General features: G+C 36.7%; 2 protein-coding genes across 3 annotated transcripts; both read left to right on the forward strand.

The window, feature by feature from the left end:
* The first annotated feature begins 1,449 nt into the window (after window positions 1-1,449).
* LOC132141478 (ribosomal protein S6 kinase alpha-3-like) lies at window positions 1,450-20,380 on the forward strand. 2 transcript variants are annotated; one of them, XM_059551013.1, is made up of 23 exons: window positions 1,450-1,800; window positions 7,519-7,554; window positions 11,725-11,786; window positions 12,045-12,161; window positions 12,276-12,357; window positions 12,507-12,587; window positions 12,744-12,823; window positions 13,279-13,385; window positions 13,624-13,661; window positions 13,823-13,965; window positions 14,049-14,119; window positions 14,194-14,282; window positions 14,386-14,450; window positions 15,560-15,662; window positions 15,737-15,867; window positions 15,943-16,068; window positions 16,222-16,311; window positions 16,403-16,561; window positions 16,840-17,001; window positions 17,107-17,183; window positions 17,311-17,428; window positions 17,516-17,656; window positions 18,899-20,380. In XM_059551013.1, exons 3-23 carry the CDS (start codon window positions 11,733-11,735, stop codon window positions 19,019-19,021), a joined length of 2,157 nt encoding a protein of 718 aa, XP_059406996.1. In that variant the 5' UTR covers window positions 1,450-1,800; window positions 7,519-7,554; window positions 11,725-11,732; the 3' UTR covers window positions 19,022-20,380. The 2 variants fall into 2 exon arrangements, with proteins under 2 accessions (XP_059406996.1, XP_059406995.1); XM_059551012.1 differs by lacking the exon at window positions 11,725-11,786.
* A 124-nt stretch (window positions 20,381-20,504) lies between these two features.
* LOC132141479 (eukaryotic translation initiation factor 1A, X-chromosomal-like) lies at window positions 20,505-24,076 on the forward strand. The gene is made up of 7 exons (XM_059551014.1): window positions 20,505-20,678; window positions 21,815-21,898; window positions 22,266-22,369; window positions 22,547-22,597; window positions 22,675-22,756; window positions 22,897-22,988; window positions 23,704-24,076. Exons 1-7 carry the CDS (start codon window positions 20,663-20,665, stop codon window positions 23,707-23,709), a joined length of 435 nt encoding a protein of 144 aa, XP_059406997.1. The 5' UTR covers window positions 20,505-20,662; the 3' UTR covers window positions 23,710-24,076.
* The last annotated feature ends 909 nt before the right edge of the window (window positions 24,077-24,985 follow it).

Genomic DNA, 24,985 nt, shown 5'->3' on the forward strand with positions numbered 1-24,985 from the left:
ACATTTGGCATTTCCAGTGCATTAATGGTTGTTTTAAAAGATTGTTTGTTTAACATCTCTGAGAATCAGGAAAGTAAAAATTTAAATAGGGAAAGTAAAAAATGGTTTGCAATAGTTGTTAGGATGTTGAGATTTTAAAGGGGGCATCAGAATCACAAGGTTAAAACTTAATGCCACATTGACTAGGAGGAGTCACCAAGAGGCCATGTATGTGTCATACATTGTGAACTTTATGCCCTACAACTACAAATAAATATTTCAAATGCAATCTTTGTGAGTAGATGCCTTTCATGTTCTTCTACTATTTGTTAAAGATATAGGTAAATGAAAATTGATACATTCCTTAACCCAATATGAAAATTATATTAGACACATTAATTTCTAAGCCTGGTAAAAACATGGTGAAAAAACTGTTTTAAATAATCTACAACATGCCATCTCGCATCTGATTGATAGTTTATACTTTTTAGCAAGTAAAAGGCCTTTTAGTGTAATTCTAAAAATGTCACCTTCAGATTGTGTTAAATGTGTCTTTTTGCTGTGAATTTTATTTTTTCTTATTCAAGTAAACCAGCTTGGGTTTACTTGATTATCCATACATTTATGGTTTTATATTCTAACATCAAGTACAAAAGTAGCACACAAACAATATACATTTTATCATGTAAGTATCACTATCTGCAAATTACTTATATTCATTCATTTTGGGTCTTTGAATAAAATTGCAGTGTTAACTTCTTCCTCGAGTGAGAGCTGTGTCATACTAGATGTTCTATGTGTGTATCAATTATGTCACATAACATACATGCAAACGTCAAAAAAAATGTCTTTACAAGATGTCTTTAGAATTTACAGGGTTAAAAAGAGCACACATTGGGGAGCTCTCCCAGCTATTAATACTCAGGAGACCATGACAAAACACTGACAACATGACAAAAAAAACTCTTTATTTGTAGAAATATGCTGCTTTTACCTTTTACCTGGTGCATGGTCGCCACACTAAACAAAGCGTAAATTGAAGTGGTTTGGGGAAATGGGTCACACATAAAACTGTGTCTCATCAAAAACAAAGAGTGAGAATGAAGCACAATCCTCAAATCAGCGTTATTCTAAGTCTGCAGTGCTGTGACTGTGCACTGCATTTATGAAATGTGTCACGTGTGTTTTTCTTATGAAGGGGAAAAGAGATTTAAAATTGATTTAGTGACCAAAGGATTTAAAGACAGAATATTCTACATTAATTATTAGTAGAAAAGGAGCACAAGCGAGGATGCTCCAATCAATGTGAATCACATGCGTTGTTTAAAAACCAGTCGAAATGACAAAGGCCCTGACTGAACAGATATAATTTCTTAATAGATTTATAATTCCTAGTTGACTCAATTAAACTACCTGAGCACCATCAAACTGTCTCTGGCACCAATACAGCGTGTGTATCGATGGTCGGCCCCAGCGTTCCCTCGCGCACTATGACGCCTGATGACGTTTCCTCCAGCCTCGTTCTGACAGACAGGTGACGACGCCATGTTGAGCGAAAACGGAAGTACAATACTACATCTTTAGATTTTTTTTTTCTTGAAGAGGAGCCGGACACCTTAGAAGTAATACACTACTGAACTGAAATATTTTGTTTATGCGTCAGTTAGGGACCATCCTCTTTGCGGGTCTCTTTTAGTGCAACTTTACAGAGACTGACAGCGTCAAATCACTGATCGCAAGTTACAGATCTGGACTGAGATGCCGCTGGCGCAGTGTGCAGACCCCTGGCAGAAGTTGCCTGTGGGGCATATGGAGAATGAGGTTGGTTATATCACGTTTATTTAATCGAGGAGTGTTGTTAGATTGAGTGAGATCACATCTAATCCGATAACGTTTCTTAATGTCACGGAGGAATGCCAGTGTTCAGTCTCGAAGTTTACAGTTTACAAACACTGTTTGCGTTTTCGAATTTCGCTACTTTTCAAACTCATAACTGTCATACAGAAAAAGTGCGTGATTCATAGTTACAGTATACGTCGAGATTAAAATCCAGCGAAGTATTTAAAGCGTTATGAAGAGTTTATTTGAAATGTTAACTGTTAGTGCCTAACTAATGGTAACGTTACTTGATGAAACTAGAGAATGAATAAATCGTCGAAGCAAGACTTGACCAGACAAGCCCAGCACGAGAGCGTGAGAATGTGTGTCTGTGTTCGATCTAAGTTTACCTTTACATTGTAACTTAAAATTGACGCTTGCTTTTTGTAGCTGCTTGAAGTTTGACTTCAGTAAACATTGCGTTAAGCAGCACAGGGCGGGGAACTGCCTTCTTACAGACTGACTAACAGGCATATTCTCAAAACACAGTGGGCTCCTAACATACCTAGACAGCATTTTTGGGCGTCTTAGGCGTGCAAAAATAAGCCATAAATGTGCCAAACACAACTTTAGGATACCCCCAAATACTGTACGTGTAGGTAGACTGTCCATAAGGTTTTGAGGAGTCATGGCTAAAGTCTTACATTTATTATGAAACAGCTGCATTTTTGCTTTCTGGACCTGGACTGTCTGTTGTTCTCTATTCGGAATTCGATCAATTTAGACTTTCACTATTTTCACTGCAGGGTTGTGGGTTTCTGTCAGTGTTCAGATTTAGTCTGTGGTTTACATTTAGGCCCCCCACATACACTTTTGAAATTATTTGGATGAGATATTAAATATACAATTTCATTAAATGGCTGTACTAATCCTAAATTAAAATACATAGAAGTATGTATATTATCCAAATCAGAATATTAAAATGTTTTCTGAAGGATCATGTGACTGACAATTTAGGAATTGCTGCTGGAAAATGTTGCTTTTGCCATCACAGGAGTAAATTTACTATTCATAAAAATATATAATAAAAATATATTAAAATGGACAAGTCATTGTAATATTTTACAATATTACTGTACCTTTGATCAAATAAATGCAGCTTTGGTGAGCCTTTTAAACAGTATTGTGTGCATACTGTATGGATATTCAGTGTACTGAAAAATGTACAGTGCAAAGTTATATTCAACTTTAAAAGTATATAATATATTTAAATATATAATATGCAAGCAGTAATGTCATGTAAAAACATACAATTTGTTTAGTGTCAGAATTAGAGATTGACCGATATGGGTTTTTTAACGCAGCATCCGTATTTTCTGCCATCCGTTGGCTAGCTTTCCATTATATGATCACGCTCTTATTCATTTAAATGCTTTTAAACATTTCAAGCGCGGCAAGACAAAAGAGAATGCGCTGTCTGTGAATGCCCTTATGTGACACATACACACGTAGGCTACACACACACACACAATGCATAGACAGGGCGCCAGAATCCAGTTCTCTTAAGCGCTTGAACTAACAATAATAATCCCAAAGTGCCAGTTTTGTCGATTATCCTCATAAGAGCAATCTTAAATGATTTATATAAAGTCTAAAATGAACAAAAAGAGTTGTGAGAGAATGAGGCGAGATCCATAGACAGTATATAAACGGTGAGATCTGCGTGTCTGTCTGCTCTTAAAGGGACAGCAGCCAATAAAGCTTCCTGTCAGTAAAGTCAAAAGGACAAAGGGAACAGAGACAATGACTCGCTGCTCTTGACTAAATAACTTTTGTTGCTTTAATAAGGATTAACTATTTAATTTATAGTTTATGCAGTGCAGACTGCATATAACTTTGATAACTTTATTAAATTTCTGTATATTTCCTAACTGTTAAGACAGGAAGGGTAGGAGTAAACATGACATTTATTATGGGTTTATGTTAGCATTGTTTTAAGTTTACTTAAATTAAAAACTGTTATATTTTTGAAGCCTAATAATAAATGTAAAAAGAAAAAAAAAATCAGTAGCTGTATTAATATCAGTAATACTGGCCTTCATTCATAAAAAGATGTCATTTAAACAAGTAATTAAATTTAACTGTGAAATTATTACATTAAAAAATATATTAAAAACGTACAAAAACATTTCTTTTTTTATTGCGATTAATTGCGATTAATCACAGAAAAAATGTGTGATTAATCTAGTTAAAGTTTTTAATCGATTGACAACACTAATATATATATATATATATATATATATATATATATATATATATATATATATATATATATATATAGTCAATCATTTACATAAAAGTTTTAGAGCATTTATCAAGTAGAATTTTTCAGGTTTGTTGGAACATAAATGTAAACTTAAATATACATTTAAATAAATACAATTTTAGAAATAATAATCAATTAAACTGAAAAATATAAAAAATTTAATATATAAAAAATAAATAACAGTAGTGCTGCAAACACACTAGCAACCAGAAACATTTGTGTTTGGTATAAATGCCATAAATTCGGATCAGCGAGAAAAAAAAAAAAAAAAAAGGCCAAGACAAATAAACATATGTTTTGTCTTTTTTTATTAACATTAAATTATTAAATTAAAATATATGAAATCAACTTAAAGTGCACATGGCATAATATCTTCTTTTTAACATAATAGCCGGACTTCTCATCTCCCAGTCTGCTGTGATGAAGTGAGCAGTTATCATCACAGAGCTCTCCGTCCCCCTGGACGTCCACCCTTCTGTCGTGAGCACAACAGAGGATGCTCGGGATAGTTCATCCACAACTTTTTTTCTTCTCCTGTTCATAAAGATCTGGCACAATCTTTTCGCTGAAGTGGGTGCGCTTGTAACGTGGCTCTACGTACCGTCACGGTTTTACACTCTAACCTCTTTTCTTAATCATTATATCTGACAGGGATGCCAAAATGCGCGGGGTGTTCAAGCTCATCCGTTCCTCCGCTCGCCATGACCACTGAGTGTGGACTGAAAATGCGCAAATTTTTATTTATTTTTTCATAAATCAATCCGCGGGTTACGTGTGTGCCGAACCGAAGATATTGATCCGAACGGATCACGGATCAATGATGATCTGTTGCACCACTACTATAGTGTCATTTGAAAACATTGCAGTTGCGTTTTAAAATACAACAACGAGCACCACGAAACCATTTGAAGAGGCGCATTCAGCGGTCTCCTTGACGAGAAACAGTCAATCAAGTAAAATGATCTCCAACGTATGGCACGCTCTCTTCATTTTATCAAATGATCATAATCACATCTATTCATTTTACAGTCCGGCTACTAGCATTTTATTCAGACTAAAACCCCTTTCATTCGGGTGTGAAAGTTTTTCCAAGTGGCTTTTGCACATAATAATAATACCGCTGCAGACGCATTTTGCAGCATTAAGGTTATTAATTGATCGTTAATTTAAACAACGATCAATCATGGAAATTATCGAATATTGCCATCCCTAAATACAAATGAGTTGGATGGAAAACTGGTTATTGTCTGCATCAAACCATGCTTCCGAACAAATGTCATTCACCATTCTGGGCAGCTCCAGGACAGCTGTCTCTCCGAGCACGCTGCTGTCTGTGAGCGGGGCGGAGTAACGGAGCTCTCAATCACGCTGCCGTGTTTGTAAGAGCTGCCAACTTCTCCACCCCATTTACAGAGTGAAATTCTCTGACTACCTTTATCTCCCAGGACTGTTGTTGAATCTTCCAAAAGTTTTAGCTTGGGGTGCTTCACATGCAGCAGCAGCACTTTGCACTGCGCCAATAACACTTTAAATCGGCGCTACTAAACACTGATATCGGCCGATGCCGATATATTAAAAAATGACAAATATCGGCCCGATATATCAGCCGAGCGATATATCGGTCGACCTCTAGTCAGAATCAATCACAATCAAACGATCTAATGGTTTTCAGAACACACTATTGATGATCCATAAACTATTTAGAGTATATATTATAATGATCATGTATTACTCCAGGGGACGATTATACGCGCTGTTGGCTTTAGGATAAATATGTCATCCAAGTTGCTAAATAGTAACTGTTTTTTTGTCTCTCTTACTGGGCTGTCAAAATTGTTCAAAATTGACGTTCGAATATTACCTCTAAAAAATACACGAATATTCGAACTATTCGAACATCTGGTTGCGCATGTTGTCAATGACGCGCATTAAGTCAATAACAGGCAAAAATAATACAAAGACACATAACTACTTGTATAGATAGTCTATTTAAGTTTAAACATATATGACAACGTATTACCTACACAAAAAGAAGGAAATCAACTAATGGCCAAGACTGCAGACCTCACGCTCTCTCACCCTCACGTTCTCTGCGCATAATGGTTTAAATGAACAAACAAATTTTTGTGCAAGCAATTTAAGGTCGCGACTGTTGTCCCAAATATAGCAGGCTTCATTCAGTGATTGAAACAAATATTATTAATATTAATTGAAGTTTTACAGCATATAGAACTGACATTGAATGCTCCGAGCAAGCTGTGCTGTGGTAAACATGGAACTTTTCCTTGACATGAAACGATAAATAATCAAACCTCGGATGCATTGCTTGACAGAACTCCCCGAAGCGTGCCCCATCCGCGATACTGATCGGTCTCATGTCCTTACAAATGAACAAAATTATTTTATCCATTATGGCCTCTTGTCGTGTTGCAGACAAAGTTCTTGCGGCGAGCGATGCAAAGTAACGTTAAGTGTCAAGACGTGACTGTTTAGCTGGAGTTCCACACATTATGCCATGCTCATTTGGGTGCACATTTTTGAGATGTGACCTCATGTTGCTAGTGGTCGAATGGTATGCTAACTGTATCTTAAATAGCTTGCATACAACTTTATCTCGCGGGTCAAAAATTTTACCTCATTTTCTCTGCTGCGGTCGAGTTGGGCTCTGCACTTGCTGGCATCTTCCATGAAGACGCGTCAACTTTCAGCAGTGATGCTGTGCCAGACAGTGCGACTCCTGTGAGGCTGTGACCTGTCCCTGAACCCTCAGTTGCGCTAGCGCGCCCACTCGCAAAGCAGACAACCACGCCTCTACTACCGCGGGCCTTTTTTTCCACATTTTTTTTTATTCGAATATTAATTTTCACCTTCGAAATTCGTTTTTTAAAAACTATTCGAATAGATATTCGAATTTAGAATATTCGTTGACAGCCCTATCTCTTACACTGTCAGGACTCCGTCCTGTCGTACTCTTTCCCTGATGAACTTCCTGTGATCCAGGCTAATCCTGTGGTCTGAAAATAGCCATCCTGCTTTGCTTGCTATGTCCCCTGTTCATGTTTTGACCTATAAATAATCATTTACTTGTAAACAACAATCTTCCACACTGCTGTTTTAGTCCAATGTCAACATGTGGTCAGATGATTTGACGTTGCACATAGTCATTAGCCCTCAAGGAGCCATTATATTTACAAATTACAGTAATCGAGATTTGCAACAGTCATTTATATAACTTCTTTCCCTAATAAATTGAGCTTGTGATTTCCTCTACATCTTTTCTGTTCCTGAAAGTCACATAATTTTAATTTTTTTGGTTATAGTTGACACACTATGATCATAGCCCTTGCAAATGCTGTTTTAACATGATGGCAATAACATATTTTCCTGCTTTTTAGGATGACTCCATGGTGGATGATGATGCTCCTGTTCAAGTAAGTTCAAATATATATGCATTTTGGGTGTGTGTCTGCATATTAGACGGAATATGTTTGTCAAACTGAATATGTCTGTCAAACTGAATATGTCTGTCAAACTTATGTCTGTCAAAACTGATTATGTTGTTGGATCCAAGTACGCCAATTCAAGTTTATATGGGTTCCTTGCGGTAAGTCAAACAAGCTCTTCGTTCACTGCTTGAGGATAATTTGATATCCTGCAATTCCTCTTGTCTTTCAATTGGAAGATGTGTCTCCTATGTAAGCAAGTCGGCTTTTAACATCACATTTCCTGTCTCGGAGTACAGCCTGGTTTTATTGGTTTCCTGTTGGATGAGTGACATGGCAAGTGGCCAGCAGGAGAAGAGGATGTTCGGCATTCACTTCAAGCAAAGCTTCATTTTCCTACAGCCCAGCAGAAACGTTTCTGAAAGCTGTCAGATCAATTGATAGGGCTGTTTGTGAACCAGAGAAGTAGGTTCACTCACTATATATAAGGGGTTGAACGACTAGTGTTTTTTTTTTAAAGTCGACTTTGATGTGATGAAAGTTGAGTCAAAGTCGACTCGTCACTGATGACGTCATTAATAAACATAAGCTTGGAGCTGTAAAAAAAACCTTGTGCACAGCTAAGGCATATGACACAACGCTGCGTACATGGTTATTGCTCCTATAACAGCTCATTTTTATCAGTTCTTTTATCTTTGGGTCGTTACATTTATCACAGATTTCTGCTCGTTTTAAATCAGATACAGATAAAGTAACACAGTAAAGATTACATTCACATGAACACATTAGTGAGAGCGATTGCGTGTGTGAATTAATTCTACCTGGCAGCATCTCTCTACATGACGTACGAGCTGCTGTAGCCTATGTGTGTGCGTTACAGTTCAGCAGCGCATTAGATTAGAACAGGAATTAACTTACCTGTACAATAAGCTGTTTATAATGTGCGTTCTCCTGTTAAATTTCGAGCATCCAGTAATATAATCACACAAGCATGTTGAGTGCTTTCATAGTATTTATGTATTTGTTATTTTAACTGTTTGGAAATGGAGCGTAAATGTGGAAGTCCTTCAAAGATTTATCCTGTTGCGCCCTCTATAGGACTGGCGACTAGTCTACGTCAAGCTTAAAGTGTCATGGCAGACCATGGTCGACTTAGTCGATCTTGAAAATCGATAAGTCGGTGCCACCCCATATATATATATATATATATATATATATATATATATATATGTATGTATGTATGTATTTACAGTTGTGGCCAAAAGTTTTGAGAATTACATATATATTGGAAATTGGAAAAGTTGCTGCTTAAGTTTTTATAATAGCAATTTGCATAATGTTATGAAGAGTGATCAGATGAATTGCATAGTCCTTCTTTGCCATGAAAATTAACTTAATCCCAAAAAATCCTTTCCACTGCATTTCATTGCTGTCATTAAAGGACCTGCTGAGATCATTTCAGTAATCGTCTTGTTAACTCAGGTGAGAATGTTGACGAGCACAAGGCAGGAGATCATTATGTCAGGCTGATTGGGTTAGAATGGCAGACTTGACATGTTAAAAGGAGGGTGATGCTTGAAATCATTGAAGAAATGCGTGCAGCCATCATTGCGTTGCATAAAAATGGCTTCACAGGCAAGGATATTGTGGCTACTAAGATTGCACCTAAATCAACAATTTATAGGATCATCAAGAACTTCAAGGAAAGAGGATCAATTCTTGTAAAGAATGCTTCAGGGCGTCCAAGAAAGTCCAGCAAGCACCAGGATCGTCTCCTAAAGAGGATTCGGCTGCGGGATCGGAGTGCCACCAGTGCAGAGCTTGCTCAGGAATGGCAGCAGGCAGGTGTGAGCGCATCTGCATGCACAGTGAGGCCAAGACTTCTGGAAGATGGCCTGGTGTAAAGAAGGGCAGCAAAGAAGCCACTTCTCTCCAAAAAAACATCAGGGACCGATTGATCTTCTGCAGAAAGTATAGTGAATGGACTGCTGAGGACTGGGGCAAAGTCATATTCTCCAATGAAGCCCCTTTCCGATTGTTTGGGGCATCTGGAAAAAGGCTTGTCCGGAGAAGAAAAGGTGAGTGCTACCATCAGTCCTGTGTCATGCCAACAGTAAAGCATCCTGACACCATTCATTTGTGGGGTTGCTTCTCATCCAAGGGAGTGGGCTCGCTCACAATTCTGCCCAAAAACACAGCCATGAATAAAGAATGGTACCAAAGCACCCTCCAACAGCAACTTCTTCCAACAATCCAACAACAGTTTGGTGAAGAACAATGCATTTTCCAGCACGATGGAGCACCGTGCCATAAGGCAAAAGTGATAACTAAGTGGCTCGGGGACCAGAATGTTGAAATTTTGGGTCCATGGCCTGGAAACTCCCCAGATCTTAATCCCATTGAGAACTTGTGGTCAATCCTCAATAGGCGGGTGGACAAACAAAAACCCACTAATTCTGACAAACTCCTAGAAGTGATTATGAAAGAAGGGTTGCTATCAGTCAGGATTTGGCCCAGAAGTTGATTGAGAGCATGCCCAGTCGAATTGCAGAGGTCCTGAAAAAGAAGGGCAAATACTGACTCTTTGCATAAATGTCATGTAATTGTCGATAAAAGCCTTTGAAACATATGAAGTGCTTTTAATTATATTTCAGTACATCACAGAAACAACTGAAACAAAGATCTAAAAGCAATTTAGCAGCAAACTTTTTGAAAACTAATATTTATGTAATTCTCAAAACTTTTGGCCACGACTGTATGTATGTATGTATGTATGTACACATGTATGTATGTACACATGTACGTGTGTGTGTGTGTATTGCGCACGCACGCACACTACCATTTAAAAATATTGGGTTGGTAAGATTTATTTTTTCTTCTGTTCACCCAGACTGCATTAATTACATCAGAAATGCCGCAAAACAGAAATATTGTTCAATGCTATTATAATTTAAAAGAGCTATATATATATATATATATATATATATATATATATATATATATATATATATATATATATATATATATATATATTAAAAAGGTGTTGTTGTTGTTGTTTTTTTTTACAAAATTACCCAATTACCCCAGCCTTTTGAACATTAGTGTATATTTAGGCTTGTCCTGTTGTATGTTTATTTGGGAAGGACTATTATTGAGATTCAATATCTTTGACAAAGAGTGTGCAACACCCACGCTCACTTCCTTTTTCCTGTTGTGAGATGTCCCTCAGACGTCATCCTTGGTCACGCTTCAGTTAAAATCTGGTCTGCCAGCACCCTCTCAAGCTCCTCTTTCTCATGCCAGGCCCCTCAATCATCTCACCTGCTTTCAAATGTCTAGAATTTCAATTCAGTTTTAGATTCATTTGCATTATTTAAGTTAATTATTACCCAAACCCTTTGCTGTGGATGTAAAATTGTCTATTTCAAAATGGAAATGCTTCTAACTATTCTGCCAGCTCGAAATGCTAGTGAAAGCAGGTCAGGAGAGAAGCTTTTTGTTTAAGATATTTACTCTCAATTTGTTATTGTGCACTGATACACACACGTTTCTGGCTTGTTGAAACACTTATTTTGTCACACTTAATCTTTGTGCCATTTTTTACCTCTGTGGTGGATATCGATATCTTACATTTTACATTTACGTTTATTCATTTAGCTGACGCTTTTATCCAAAGCGACTTACAATTGCTATATATGTGTCAGAGGTCGCACGCCTCTGCAGACACTAAGGGTTAAGTGTCTTGCTCAGGGACACATTGGTGTCTCACAGTGGATTCGAACCCGGGTCTCTCACACCAAAGGCATGTGTCTTATCCACTGCGCCAACACCTCCCCTATCTGTGGTCTTTTTCCACCATCGATAGAATATCAGACTTCATCCGCCATTAAGTGTTATTCATATTGGCAGACTGGTGTGTGTATGTTAAGAGAGAGAGTGTGAAAGAAGGGAAGAAGATGATAAATGATATGAAGCTGAGTGTAGCACTTTTAGCTCTATATAATGCATTTTATCATTAAGTTAGTATTTTAGCATCTAGAGTTCATCTTCTGGTCAGTTGTAAGTGTTCAGTCATTGATTGATTCAGTTAGTCAGATGGGCCTGGTTTATAATGCCTGCTTCTTTTATTTGGTGTTTATTCTCTCTCTCCTCCTACAGACTTTGGCATGCTGCTCCTCTGCAGAGACAACAGCTATCCAGGCTTCTCTGTAACATCCTCTGTGTGTGTGTGTGTGTGTGTGCTTGCTTGACTCTCAGACCTTTTTTGAGCATGAGTTTGTATTGATGAGTTGAAGTGATTGTGTGTTATTTGACAATTGTTTTTTAGCATTGATTTTTTTTTTTAAGTTACACGGCTGTGATAGCCATTTTTAAAAGAACAGAAGAAGATAAATGTTCTGTGATTGCTGGTTTGATGTTGTATTGCATGTTTTGTTGTTGACACAAGCTTTCTCATACTTCATATGTCTCCTTCATAGGATGAGGGCTTGGTCAAGGAAATCAGCATCACTCACCACGTCAAGGAGGGCTCGGAAAAAGCGGACACGAGACAGTTTGAACTCTGCAAGGTGCTGGGCCAGGGATCTTTTGGCAAGGTGAACTGCTCACATATGGGAAATCGAACGTTATCAGTTTTTATTATTGTGTTTAAATGAAAAAGAAGCATCATTATGTTGGTTTTCATTTAATAATGGCACATGCTTCTGCAGGTGTTCCTTGTCAAGAAGATAACTGGACCTGAAGCAGGACAGCTCTATGCTATGAAAGTACTGAAGAAAGCTACATTGAAAGGTGTGTGTTTTGTATATTTCTTTATGTGTTGACAACTTCTTTAAAAGCATTTGGTGTTGGTGCATTATTATTGAAGTTGTACAAACTGAAAAAGGAAGTTTTTATAATGGGGATTCATAATGTTTTGGTTTGGGTGTCTGTGGTTTTAGTACGAGATCGAATGCGTACAAAGATGGAGAGAGACATACTAGTTGAGGTCAACCATCCTTTTATTGTTAAACTGCACTATGGTGAGTTATTGACATCCCATCACCAATCAGTTTCTTACGCTCCATGGTTGTGTGTTTCTGTTGAACTTTAATTCAACTTGCAGTACAACTTCTTATTACTAATTAAATTTAAATGCACGCATTATAAATCTTGAATCTTTACTTTTTATCCCTTAGCATTTCAGACAGAAGGCAAACTCTATCTGATTCTGGACTTTCTCAGAGGAGGAGATCTCTTCACTCGCCTGTCTAAAGAGGTGAATTATTTGTCTAGGAACAGAAAAATCTAACATGTACAAGATTTTTTTATTCATGAAGTCTCTTATTCTCACCAAGTCTGCATTTATTTAATCAAAAATACAGTGAAATCAGTAATATTGTGAAATAGCATTATTTTAAAAAAAACTTTTATAATCTAATATATTTTAAAATGTAATATATTCCTATGATGGCAAAGCTGAATTTTCAGCATCATTAGTCCAGTCTTTGAGCAATAGAATGTTTATAAAAACAGCAGTTTTTGTAACAATGTAAGAATCTTTACTGTCACTTTCTTGCTAAATACAAATACAAATTTCTTGTAAAAAAAACATTTTTTTTGAATGATGATGTACTTGTAAATCTCATTTAAATATTAGATCAATCAGTTTAAAATGTAATAATAGATGAAGTTCTGCTAATTCTTCTACCCCTCTTTCATGTCTCTATTTAGGTGATGTTTACAGAGGAGGATGTTAAGTTCTACCTTGCAGAGCTGGCTTTGGCTTTGAACCATTTACATGGACTGGGAATCATCTACAGAGATCTCAAACCAGAAAAGTATGCTTCTCACCCACGTATTAAGTAAAGTGTGAGGTGTCTCTGCTCAAAGTGCAACAGCAAAGTGCATAGTAACTACATGTTTAAGAACACATTATATACTACAAATATTTGAATAATTCTAATCAATATATAATTATATTATATCCACATATTAGGATGTTTCTAATAATCACACTTTGACTAACTCAATGCATTGCACATTTGCATAAGATAACTAAACTTGGATCTCTTTCAGTATTCTTTTGGATAATGATGGACACATCAAACTTACAGGTATGTGTGTTTTATCACTAATGAGGATTACTTGGTATGTAACAATCTTGAATAAATTCCTCATAGTTTCAGATTTGTCTTTTTGAGCATTTTGTGATTATCTCACAATGATAAGTCTTAGTGCAAGTAAGATTTGTTGTGTCTTTGTGTGTGTTTCCTAGACTTTGGGTTGAGTAAAGAGTCCATTGACCATGAGAACAAGGCATATTCATTCTGTGGTACGGTGGAATATATGGCTCCAGAGGTGGTCAACCGCAGAGGTCACACTCACAGTGCTGATTGGTGGTCCTACGGTGTGCTAATGGTAAGTAGGTTAATATTGTATTTGTATATGACAACATAATTTTTGTGTCACAGTGAAGCATTTTTGATGTATTTCTACCTCAGTTTGAAATGCTGACCGGAACACTTCCATTCCAAGGGAAAGACCGAAAGGAGACCATGACAATGATCTTAAAGTAAGTCTTATTTATTTAAAACGCTGATCTTTATAATGTAGTCTTTGTACTGACGTTGGTTTCTTTGACTCTAGGGCCAAGCTGGGCATGCCTCAGTTTCTTAGCCCAGGGGCCCAGTCCCTGCTCCGCAATCTGTTCAAGAGGAATGCTGGCAACCGCTTAGGTGAGGAAAGCTCATTTTCTACTAGTTTTCCAAGAACAGGTTGTACATGCTGAGTAAATTTGGATTTCAGTCTGTTCATTGATTGTTGGGGTTGGAATTTTAGGAGCCGGGCCTGATGGAGTAGAAGAGATCAAAAGACATTCGTTCTTCAGCACAATTGACTGGAATGTAAGTTTTTAAATGATTATTATTATTTCTTTTAGAATGGGCCTTTTGAAAAGTCAGGAGCATACTTTGGTTGAAGTTCCTCAATAAGTCTGTAAAACAACTAGGGTTGGGCCAATAAACAATGCCACCGTCCATTGGCGATGGCTGAAAGACATCACAATGTTGAGCCGGCAGATTCACGCTTTGGGAAGATCATCTACCCCCGCCATCCCGAAAACGTCATCGTCCATCGTAATGTTTCACTGTACGCATCATCTGATCCCTAAAACCATAAAAAAAATACCCTTTTACCTTGTTAAGAACAGCTCTGTTCACAGTGACCTATTTCAATGCGGTGCCTCTTTTAGGTTATAATGAGATACTGACCACCCCACCCCAGCCATGTTTCTTGTGTATTGGTGGCGTGTTACCATCAAAAACAAAACTAATCCACTGCGTCCTCAGTGGCTCTCGGGAGGAAATTAAGACTCTTTATGTTCTCTTTTACATCCAACTACAAAACACCTGCTTTGCTTGTCACACTTGTTCATTACAGCTGCTCAGATATGGAGAAAATGACAGACAGCGTACTACTGGTTGAGGGCAAAAATATGATAATACAGGACAGTCCGTTGGCAGAGATGTCCTACTGCTCAGAAAACCAAAACAGCTCGATAATTGAGATTGTTCAGGTTTTTTGGGGATTTAAAAAATGGTTTCTTATCATTGTAGGGTGGCTGTGTCTGCACGCTGCAAACACCATGTAAAAGTTACTTTTGTATACCATGTCCTCTGTATTATTGGTTAGATTTTAGCCATAATTTGAGATCTAATTGTCTATGTGCATTTCCTCTGTTTTAACTTTTATATTACCTTTCTGCAATCAACTGTTCACAAATGAATCTTTAAAGCATTATTAATTGATAAAATTAAAAGGAATATCCATTTTTCACTACCCATAATAATGCTTAAATTCACTTGTACAATTTAAAATGTATTTTTGATTTATTTACACAAAATAGTATAGAATTTCAATACTATTTCATTTTAACACCAGGGCACTGTTTTTTATGCATTTAGTTTATAAAAAATATATATTTTACATTTAAACTAGTTTTATTCCTCTTTAGAAATTATACAGAAAGGAAGTGATTCCTCCCTTTAAACCAGTCAACCAGAGGCCAGACGATACGATTTACTTTGACTTGGAATTCACTGCCAAAACCCCAAGAGGTGTGTGCGCGATGCATATTTATTATGTTTTATTAATATATTACAGTACCAACAATCTACTGTTTTTGTCCCAGACTCTCCTGGTGTCCCTCCAAGTGCCAATGCCCATCAGCTCTTCAGAGGGTTTAGCTTTGTTGCTCCTGGAGTAGAAGAGGAGAGCCAGCTGCCCATTCAGAGCAACCTCAACATGAGCGGCATACTGCAGGTATCCTTGTGTTACTCACACACTTCACTCACATCTGCAACATGGGAATAAAGTGTATGCATGTATGTTATACAGCAACCCCACCGGAGCACGCTTCAGTTCACCGATGTATATGATGTCAAAGAAGACATTGGTGTGGGCTCTTACTCCATCTGCAAGCGCTGCGTGCACAAGAGCACAGGCATGGACTATGCAGTCAAGGTAAATATATCTGTTTTGTTACTGATGTCTTTCCAAAGAGGTTTTTCCATGTGTATTTATCACAAACGTTCACAAGTTTAGGGTTGGTATGATTTTAGAAGACGATTCTTACGCTCACCAAGGCTGCATTTGGTTTCAATGGTTGAATTGCAGATTATCAGTAAGGAAAGGAGAGATCCAACAGAGGAGGTTGAGATTCTGCTGCGTTATGGACAACATCCCAACATCATCACTCTGAAAGACGTGAGTGATTATTTCTGTGCCTGTGGGACACTTAGAACTGGAAAGTCTCAGGTTTTGTCTCCTGTTATTCAGATTCTTTGTGGGTTTATAGGTATTCGATGATGGGCGGTCGGTATACCTGGTCACAGAGCTGATGAAAGGTGGAGAACTACTGGATAAAATCCTCCGACAAAAGTTTTTTTCTGAGAGAGAGGCCAGTGCTGTCCTGCACACTATTACAAAGACTGTTGAATATCTGCATGCCCAAGGGGTAAGAGCATTCTCGCACACACACCAAACATTACGGAATAAGATTTCATTTAGTCAGGATAATTAAGTTCACTGTTACACCATTGAAATATCTTATTTGGTGTGCCTTCGATTTTTTCTTTTTATAAATACATGTTTTAGATGTATAGATTTATTATGATTTGTTATGGTTCATAGATATGCACTTTGGTTGTTAAATAAATATATATTTATTTAAATATTTCATGTTTATACTGCATATTTGTTATCAAGGTAAATAGATTGTCACTTTGGTTACAGGTAGTACATAGAGACCTAAAGCCCAGTAATATCCTGTATGTGGACGAATCAGGCAACCCAGAATCCATCAGGATCTGTGATTTTGGTTTTGCCAAACAACTCAGAGCAGAAAATGGACTGCTGATGACACCATGCTACACTGCAAACTTTGTTGCTCCAGAGGTATCTTTTGATTTGTTTGTTTGAGAGGCTAGATATATCTATATTATTTTTGTAAGTTATTTTCAATAATCTGTTACTATATTTGTGCTTGTGTTATCCCCTCAGGTCCTGAAGAAGCAAGGCTATGATGCAGCCTGTGATATCTGGAGTCTTGGAGTTCTCCTTTATACCATGCTTACAGGGTACATTAACATAGTATACAAGTCAGATTTTCTGCATGCATTTTTTCTGTTGCATATAGATCCTGATTTAGTTCAAAAACAATATTCATTCCAGTTTAAAAACTCACTGCTCTTATCCATCCTTCAGGTTCACTCCGTTTGCTAATGGCCCAGAAGATACACCGGAAGAAATTCTGGCTCGGGTCGGCAGTGGGAAATTCTCCCTTTCTGGAGGATATTGGAATTCTGTATCATTCGAGGCTAAGGTTGAAGGCCCTCCTTTTATTTATGAGACTTCGTTAGCCTCATGTATATGTTTTTGATGTATAGTCTTTAAACCTCTTTGGTGACAGGATCTGGTATCAAAGATGCTTCACGTTGATCCTCACAAGAGATTGACTGCTGCTCAAGTTCTTCGTCACCCATGGATAGTCAACAAGGACAAGCTACCAAAATACCAACTTAACCGCCAGGATGCACCTCATCTAGTGAAGGTTTGCTGTCCGATAAGAGTTTAAAATATGAAGCTAGCAAATTGAATCATGGTTTCCTTGTAACCCCGACAGTCCTGAATTATCATTATAATTAGGGCTGGGCAAATTTTAACGCGTTATCGCATTAACACATAAATTGATTAACACCAACAATTATTTTAAAGTGCATAAAACCAGTTTTTATTATTATTTTTATTTTGAAAGTCTGTTGCTCCCTGGCTCTGAATACACATATAGACAAACCATGGGTCACAGGGGGGGTGGGATGTTGTTTAGTACTGGTTTGGGATGAGTGTCATCACGCATCTCAACCAATGAGGGCATTTGGGGTGGGCCTAAGACTGCAGCAGTGCTCACATGAACACTCCCGATCAAATTATTTAGGCTAAGCATCAACATTCACAAACCACTGTTCACTGTTAATTTTTAACAGAAAAGCAAGCATGGTCTGCTGCGTGCATGCTATGGCTCCCTTTAATATCACTAAGAAGCTGACATCTCAGTTTATCATGATCTCATATCTCTGTTATAACACAATGAATATATGCACATTGAGTTTTCCATAATGTATACATTTCGTGTGTTGAGAGGGGATTCGTAAGCACGCAGTTTTCAGCACTTCGCAAGAACTGTTGGGCAGTGAGTGGATTCTGAATACCTTTGATTGGACAATGCGTTCCTGAAATCAACAGATCTGTGACTGTCCACATTGCTCAATGCGGCAAACACTTGTTACTCTGTTGCACAGCGTTGAGTCCTGCAATAGCGCAGGTCTCTACTCGGAAGGTGCCCTTTTACAATGTTATGATCGAGGCTCTGGACTATGAGCATAACTTTTTCTATAACAAACTAGACAAAATGTTAATATTTTACGTTAATGTTTTTATATTTAATTTGAATATATTAATGTTTAAGTTGAGATTTACAAGAAATAATTTAACTGCTACTATGTAAAGGGAATTTTTCTGTAAAAAAAAAAAAAAAAAAGCACCTTATTTGTTAAAAAAAAGTGTTTGCCAACAAATGTTATTGCACTTTTGTTCATGTAGCAGTACTTTTAAAATAAAAGTGCACAATACACTACTTTGGAATTCATCACTGAATTTTGCACATAACAGTGCGATTGCAGAAAACCATGCGATAAATCGTGATTACAATCTTTAATCATTGCCCAGCACTAATTGTAATACTTAATGCTTCTGTTAGACTCTGTGTTCTTATTATTTTTCTCTTTTATCTCAGGGAGCAATGGCAGCCACCTATTCAGCCCTGAACAGAAATGTTTCTCCCGTACTGGAGCCGGTGGGATGTTCCACACTCGCTAAGCGTCGTGGTATCAAAAAGCTGACCTCTACCGCCCTGTGAACATTTAGATTTAAACTACAAATGGCACATAAATTTGTGAGATGTATGGTGGTTCTACTGTCGTCATGGAATGGCAGCCCAAACCAAAAAAAAAACAAAAAACTTTTTTTTAGTTCTTGTCATTCATCATCGATGCATCATGTAGAAAATTATAAAAAGCTCTTGGGAGAATATTAAATTCATATACAATTGTTTTATGGGGAAACTATAGAAATATACTGTGTGGGATTATATATGGATATGAAAATATTTTTGTGTGGAGATAATGTATGATGTTAAGAGAGTTTGTTTTCTGTATTGTGGTGGCGGTGATATCATGTCTAGCAATTGCATGGAGCCGTACTATTGCTAGTATTATTATCTGAACATAGCTGTGCACACCCTCTTCAAGACAGATCTCACATGCTGAAATGGCTTACTCAGGCTTTTCCTTTTGAAAGAAAGAGCAGTCAATCAGTAATGCCACTACATGCAACTTCAGGTGGTGTTTCAACATGGTGCAGTGTTGAAACCATTTGTGAAATCAAAGAGAACTATGCAAGTAAACTTACAATCCTCATTGTTTGTCCCTAGAGGTGTAGTGTGTCACAAACCAAGTATTTTGTGTTGATATAGTATTTTAATTGGGCAAAGTGGTCCAAAAACCCTTTGTCATGCACATGTGTCTTAAAGGGCATTTGATTTGCAAAAAAGGCAATCCAAATAGTGACCTCATTCTTTAAATCTTCTTCCTCTCCAGCAGACCAATAGCCTTCATATAAGAGCTACTCAATAGAACTTCTATGAGAACAGTTGTATGCTGTATCTTTTATAATGGATATGGTAACATTATGTAGGAGCTGATGGTTGATGGATATATAAGGGCATCTTTTTTTTTTTTTTTTTTACTGGGAATGACCGATATACTGCTGTCTTACTCTTAAGTGATTCCTCACACTCCTTTTTTGTATTTCTTGATGTTCATTCACTTCATGAAATTAAAGGGAAGTTTTCAGGCTATATTAACCAAGACTGTTTAAATTTTCTCGATCATAATTTCAAAGACTATTGAGGATGTGTTATTTTTATACCTCGCAATGAACAGTTTTTTATGTTAATGTATATGTATGTCTGCATGTGAGGCCACATGTTTGGTGAGACTCTGGCAACAGACAACGTCTTCATGTTCTTGAATTAATTTACATAAATTAGGTCAACTCAACTTCTTTTTTATTGTTGCTGCTGTATAATAACAGTGCAAGTGAGAAATATGTCCTAATGGTCACTTCTGGCCACACGGTTTTGCTTAAGAGAGCAGATATTTACCCCTGTATTAAAAACAATCTGATTAAGTTTAAATAAAATAAATCTTGCAATTCAGTTTTATGTTTTTCTCCGAATTACTCGGCAGCACTGAAATATTTAAAATGTATTTACTCGCTTTGTATTTCCCGCCCAAATAAATTGTCTTTGATAGTATAAATAAAGTTTTCATGTAAAATCGTTTTTCGCGCAGGCGTGGATTGCTTAAGCGGAAGTCATCAGAAAAAAAGGGAGAGGAAGTTATTTGACATCCTCTTCTTGAAATTTTACATTTCTTTATTCATATACTTTATTGTACGACATCACCGAACAAAGACAGCTGTATTTGTAATCCGAAAAATGCCAAAGAATAAAGGTAAGGGAAATATAACTCTTTATTGTTCAAGCAGTTGTTAGCGGACCTGAATTAAATCAGCCGGCCTGTGCGCGTGCAATGCGGCGGCAACGTGACCAGCGGCGGCGCTCCTCTCAAAGCACGAGCTCTCACAGCCGCTAGTTGAGCTGGAGTGTGTTTTTACGATGCTGAAACTGATGTGTATAACCAGACAGTTTGTCCACTATAAAGTTACCCTATCTGTGCTGCATCATTACAACTGCGACAACTGCTTTTTGTTTGTTATTTGTGTGTAATTCAGTTAACTGGTTCGTTTAAAACACACACGTTATATTATCTTGCATGACGGGCAAAGTGGGAACCAGGTTGAAGTCTGACTTAAAGTAATTAGTTTTTGTTTGTTTGTAAATAATATATATATATATATTTTTTTTTCTTTGTTAATTGGACTTGCCCTCAAAATCTAAAATTGGCACTCCATGTCCCCTGATAATAATATAATAGTCTATAAATAGTTAGAAATATTGATTATTAATGCTTAATTTCATGTAAAAAGCTCTAGTTTTGTTGTTCTTGTTGTGAGGACAAAACATAAAGCAGTACAATTAAATGATTGAGAGATGTACAAATAAAACAGTTTCGTAGAACAACCTTTGGCTTTGGAAAGGTGCTATAAAAGAAAAAAAAGAGATTATTATTTTAATAATTATTCTTCAAAAACCTATTTGATAAATGTAAAAAAAAAAAAAGAATAAAAAGATAAAAGAATACTTCATAACAAACCTTAGTTGCTTCAGTGCAATAAATGTTCATCTGTAAATATTGCTAACGATATAAAAGTTATGTATATTTAAGATTATGTATGTTAAAGACACATGCTAGGAATACACTAAAAGGAATTATACTAACTTACTAGAAGTATAAACTATCAATCAGTGGGCAAAATGAATGTCATTCAGCCCTATTACTACATATACAGTGTGTCATTTGTATGTAAATAGATGTACAAGTGTCTGTTGTGTTTTAATTGAATCCAATATTGTAGCTTTTCGAAAAGGTGATATGCAGGATGAGAGAGTGAACTGAAATATAAGGGAAGATCTAATATCTGCTTATTACGTACAAGATAATTCAAAGTGTTCGTTTCATCTCTATAGGTAAAGGAGGTAAAAATCGGCGGCGTGGTAAGAATGAGAACGAATCAGAGAAGAGAGAGCTGGTTTTCAAGGAGGACGGCCAGGGTAAGGAAACATCAACAACATGGAATAGAATTCAGATCCGCCAGTAATATGGCCCTGTGTATATATGCAAATATATCAAGTTTCAGCTTTAATTAAAGGCTAGGTTCAGTAAGCGTGTATCATATTTGATAAATGTTAACATTTTAAATAAATAATTGTAAGTCATTTCTGAAGGATTATGTGGCACTGAAGACTGGAGCAATGACACTGAATGTTAAAATATATAAAAATATATATGTTGTATTTTTGTTTGGTTCTTCCAGAAACATTAAATCCTATTGACGCCAAATGTTTGATCTATAGTGTGTGTGTGTGTGTGCAAAGAAACCAGTTCAGTTATCCAAGAATTATCCTTGTCTTGTGCCAGAATATGGTCAGGTGATAAAGATGCTGGGAAATGGAAGGCTTGAGGCTATGTGCTTTGATGGGGTCAAGCGACTCTGCCACATTCGAGGAAAGCTCCGGAAAAAGGTACAATAATGTTAATGATGTGTAGGTTTATGGATCTGAATGGCTGTATAGATAATTTGATGTAATTTTTTACTCATTTTACTTCTCTTATTTCTGCTTACCTAGAGGAAATCCTAAAAAGGACACAACTTTTTTTTTCTTGCCTAAGTATCAAACGTACTGTCATATCTCCTTTAGGTTTGGATCAACACATCTGACATAATCCTTGTTGGTCTTAGAGATTACCAGGTAGGCTTTGCAATTTGTCATTTGATGTTTTATTATGAAATGAAAAGTTTTTGAATTCTTGAATATGTGTTTCACAGGATACCAAAGCAGATGTCATTTTAAAGTACAATGCAGATGAGGCCCGCAGTCTTAAAGCCTATGGAGAGCTTCCAGAACATGGTGAGTATCAAACTCTGTTTACTGGAAATGTTATATGGAAATGTCATTGTACTAAAACAAAAAGCCCACAATTGTAAGTGTCAGATGACGTAGATGCATGCAAGTGAAAACTCTTGGCTAATCATCTTTCTTTCCTGCAGCTAAAATCAATGAAACTGACACGTTTGGACCTGGAGATGATGATGAGATTCAGTTTGATGATATTGGGAGTGACGATGAGGACATTGATGACGTACGTGTTTGATTTGTTTTTATCATGACACTTTTTCTTCCTTTTTTTAATAAGTGACAAATATCGAAGTTCTGGAATTTGAGTTTATATTGCCTGTATTACTATATTTCTACTGTACTAAAAAACTAATATACACTAATGTTTGGGTGAGTTGTTGTTTATTTAAATTAAGAAATTAATACTTCTTTTCAGCAAGGACATGTTAAAAATCGCACCGTAATGTAATGTAAAATGTTATAAAAGATTCCTACTTTTTTAGAATCCAGAAAAAATAGACCAGTTTCCACAAAAATATTGCATTGATAATAATAAAAAAAGAAATGTTTCTTGAGAACCAAATCCGCATATGACACTGAAAACTGGGGTAATGATGCTGAAAACTAAAATGCATAATAGAAGGGTTATTTTAAATAGTCATAATATTTTACATTATTACTGTTCCATTAGACGTAAAGATGCATTCTGTGTGAATGGCCCATAAGAGTCTTTAACAAAATTTAAGAAACTCTGAAAAGAACTGAAAAAGTCTTATTGGTAGATTTAGATGTTATGCATAATTGATCAATCAACCATAAGCAATAACGGTTTCTGACTGCGCTGGTCTTTCAAGCATGTCTTTTAAGGTTTGAACAACATACTTGCATACTAACATACAACATATTTCAGTGTTTGGAAAAACCTGTACATATGTGTTTGTTTCTGTCCTCTCTCACAGATCTGAGTCACAACTGCTGGTGGGTTATATTGTTTACACTGGGAGGAGAGAAAACGTTCTTGCTGGGGAAAAATTGCAACTTGGGCATAACTGATGCCCCATATCTTACTGCAGCCTCCCTCAGAGAAACACTCGGAGGCTTACTGCTCATCTCTATCTGTTTCTCTCTCTCCGCTGCGTAATCTCACTACAGGTCTTCTCCGAGCATTCTGACTGTCACAACAATCACACCCTTTCTCATTCAATGACAGCCACACAACACAGACTGCATAGTTTTGTTATGATTTTAAAGTATTTATATTGTATTCCACTGTATGTAGTGGAATTAAAAATACAAAGAAATCCAGAATTTACAATAAAAACTCAAGCCTTTTATGTGTTTGGACTGAATCTTATTTTTTGTTACAGTTGCTTTCTTTTTTTCTGTATTATATTTTTTTTCATTCACACTGTCTTCATGGCATTTGCATGCATTTCTGCTGTGCCTGGAAAAAAACTAATAATAATTTGTCCCCCTCAGTTAGTACGGAATGGAAGTAGCGGTGACCTATTTTGTCCACTAGAAGTTACTGAAACTACTATCTAATTTATTTTTCTAATAATGAGTTGATTACAAATCATAGTCAAGACCGTAGGTAAACATTTCTGTCCTTGAGGTTTACATGTTCTGGATAAAATGGCAATAGTCTTGTTAAGTATTAGAGTTTTTCAGGTTCTGTGTAGAATTGAATTTTATTTATTTTTTTAGACCTTAGTTTGGTCATGCAGTAGTAAGTTTGGATGTTGTCTGGAGTCGATCTTGTCTACTGTTGTACTCTCTGTCTGAGCACGTGGTTTTATAAGAGAAGTACTGACCCACTTCATCTGGACTCGTTACTGCCAGTCCTGCTGCCCTCCGGCTGTATTGGACTGCCACGTTTCATCCATATCACATGGCCTCCACAGAGAAGACCTAGCATTAACCTCAAACGTTGCTGTTAGATATATGTGATGCTGTTTTGGTCCTTTTGATTGCTATTAAATGTTTCTTTTGACCCCTTTTTGAGCAAATTCAAAGTGTAAATTAGGTTTTTCACACTTAAAATAGTTAATTCTGAAAAATAATTAACTGTGTTTTACACTGTTCATCAAGAATACACGTTACAATTAAAACCCCATAATATCATCGTTTTTATTTGTGTATTTATGAGGTCGGTGGGATTGAATGGACAAGTAAAGCTAATGAGTGCATACTTCCTGCTTGTCCATTTGGAATAAAGTGTGACATTTCTCCACACCCACA

This window comes from Carassius carassius, chromosome 5 (genome assembly GCF_963082965.1).
Source record: "Carassius carassius chromosome 5, fCarCar2.1, whole genome shotgun sequence".
Classification (NCBI taxonomy): Eukaryota; Metazoa; Chordata; class Actinopteri; order Cypriniformes; family Cyprinidae; genus Carassius; species Carassius carassius.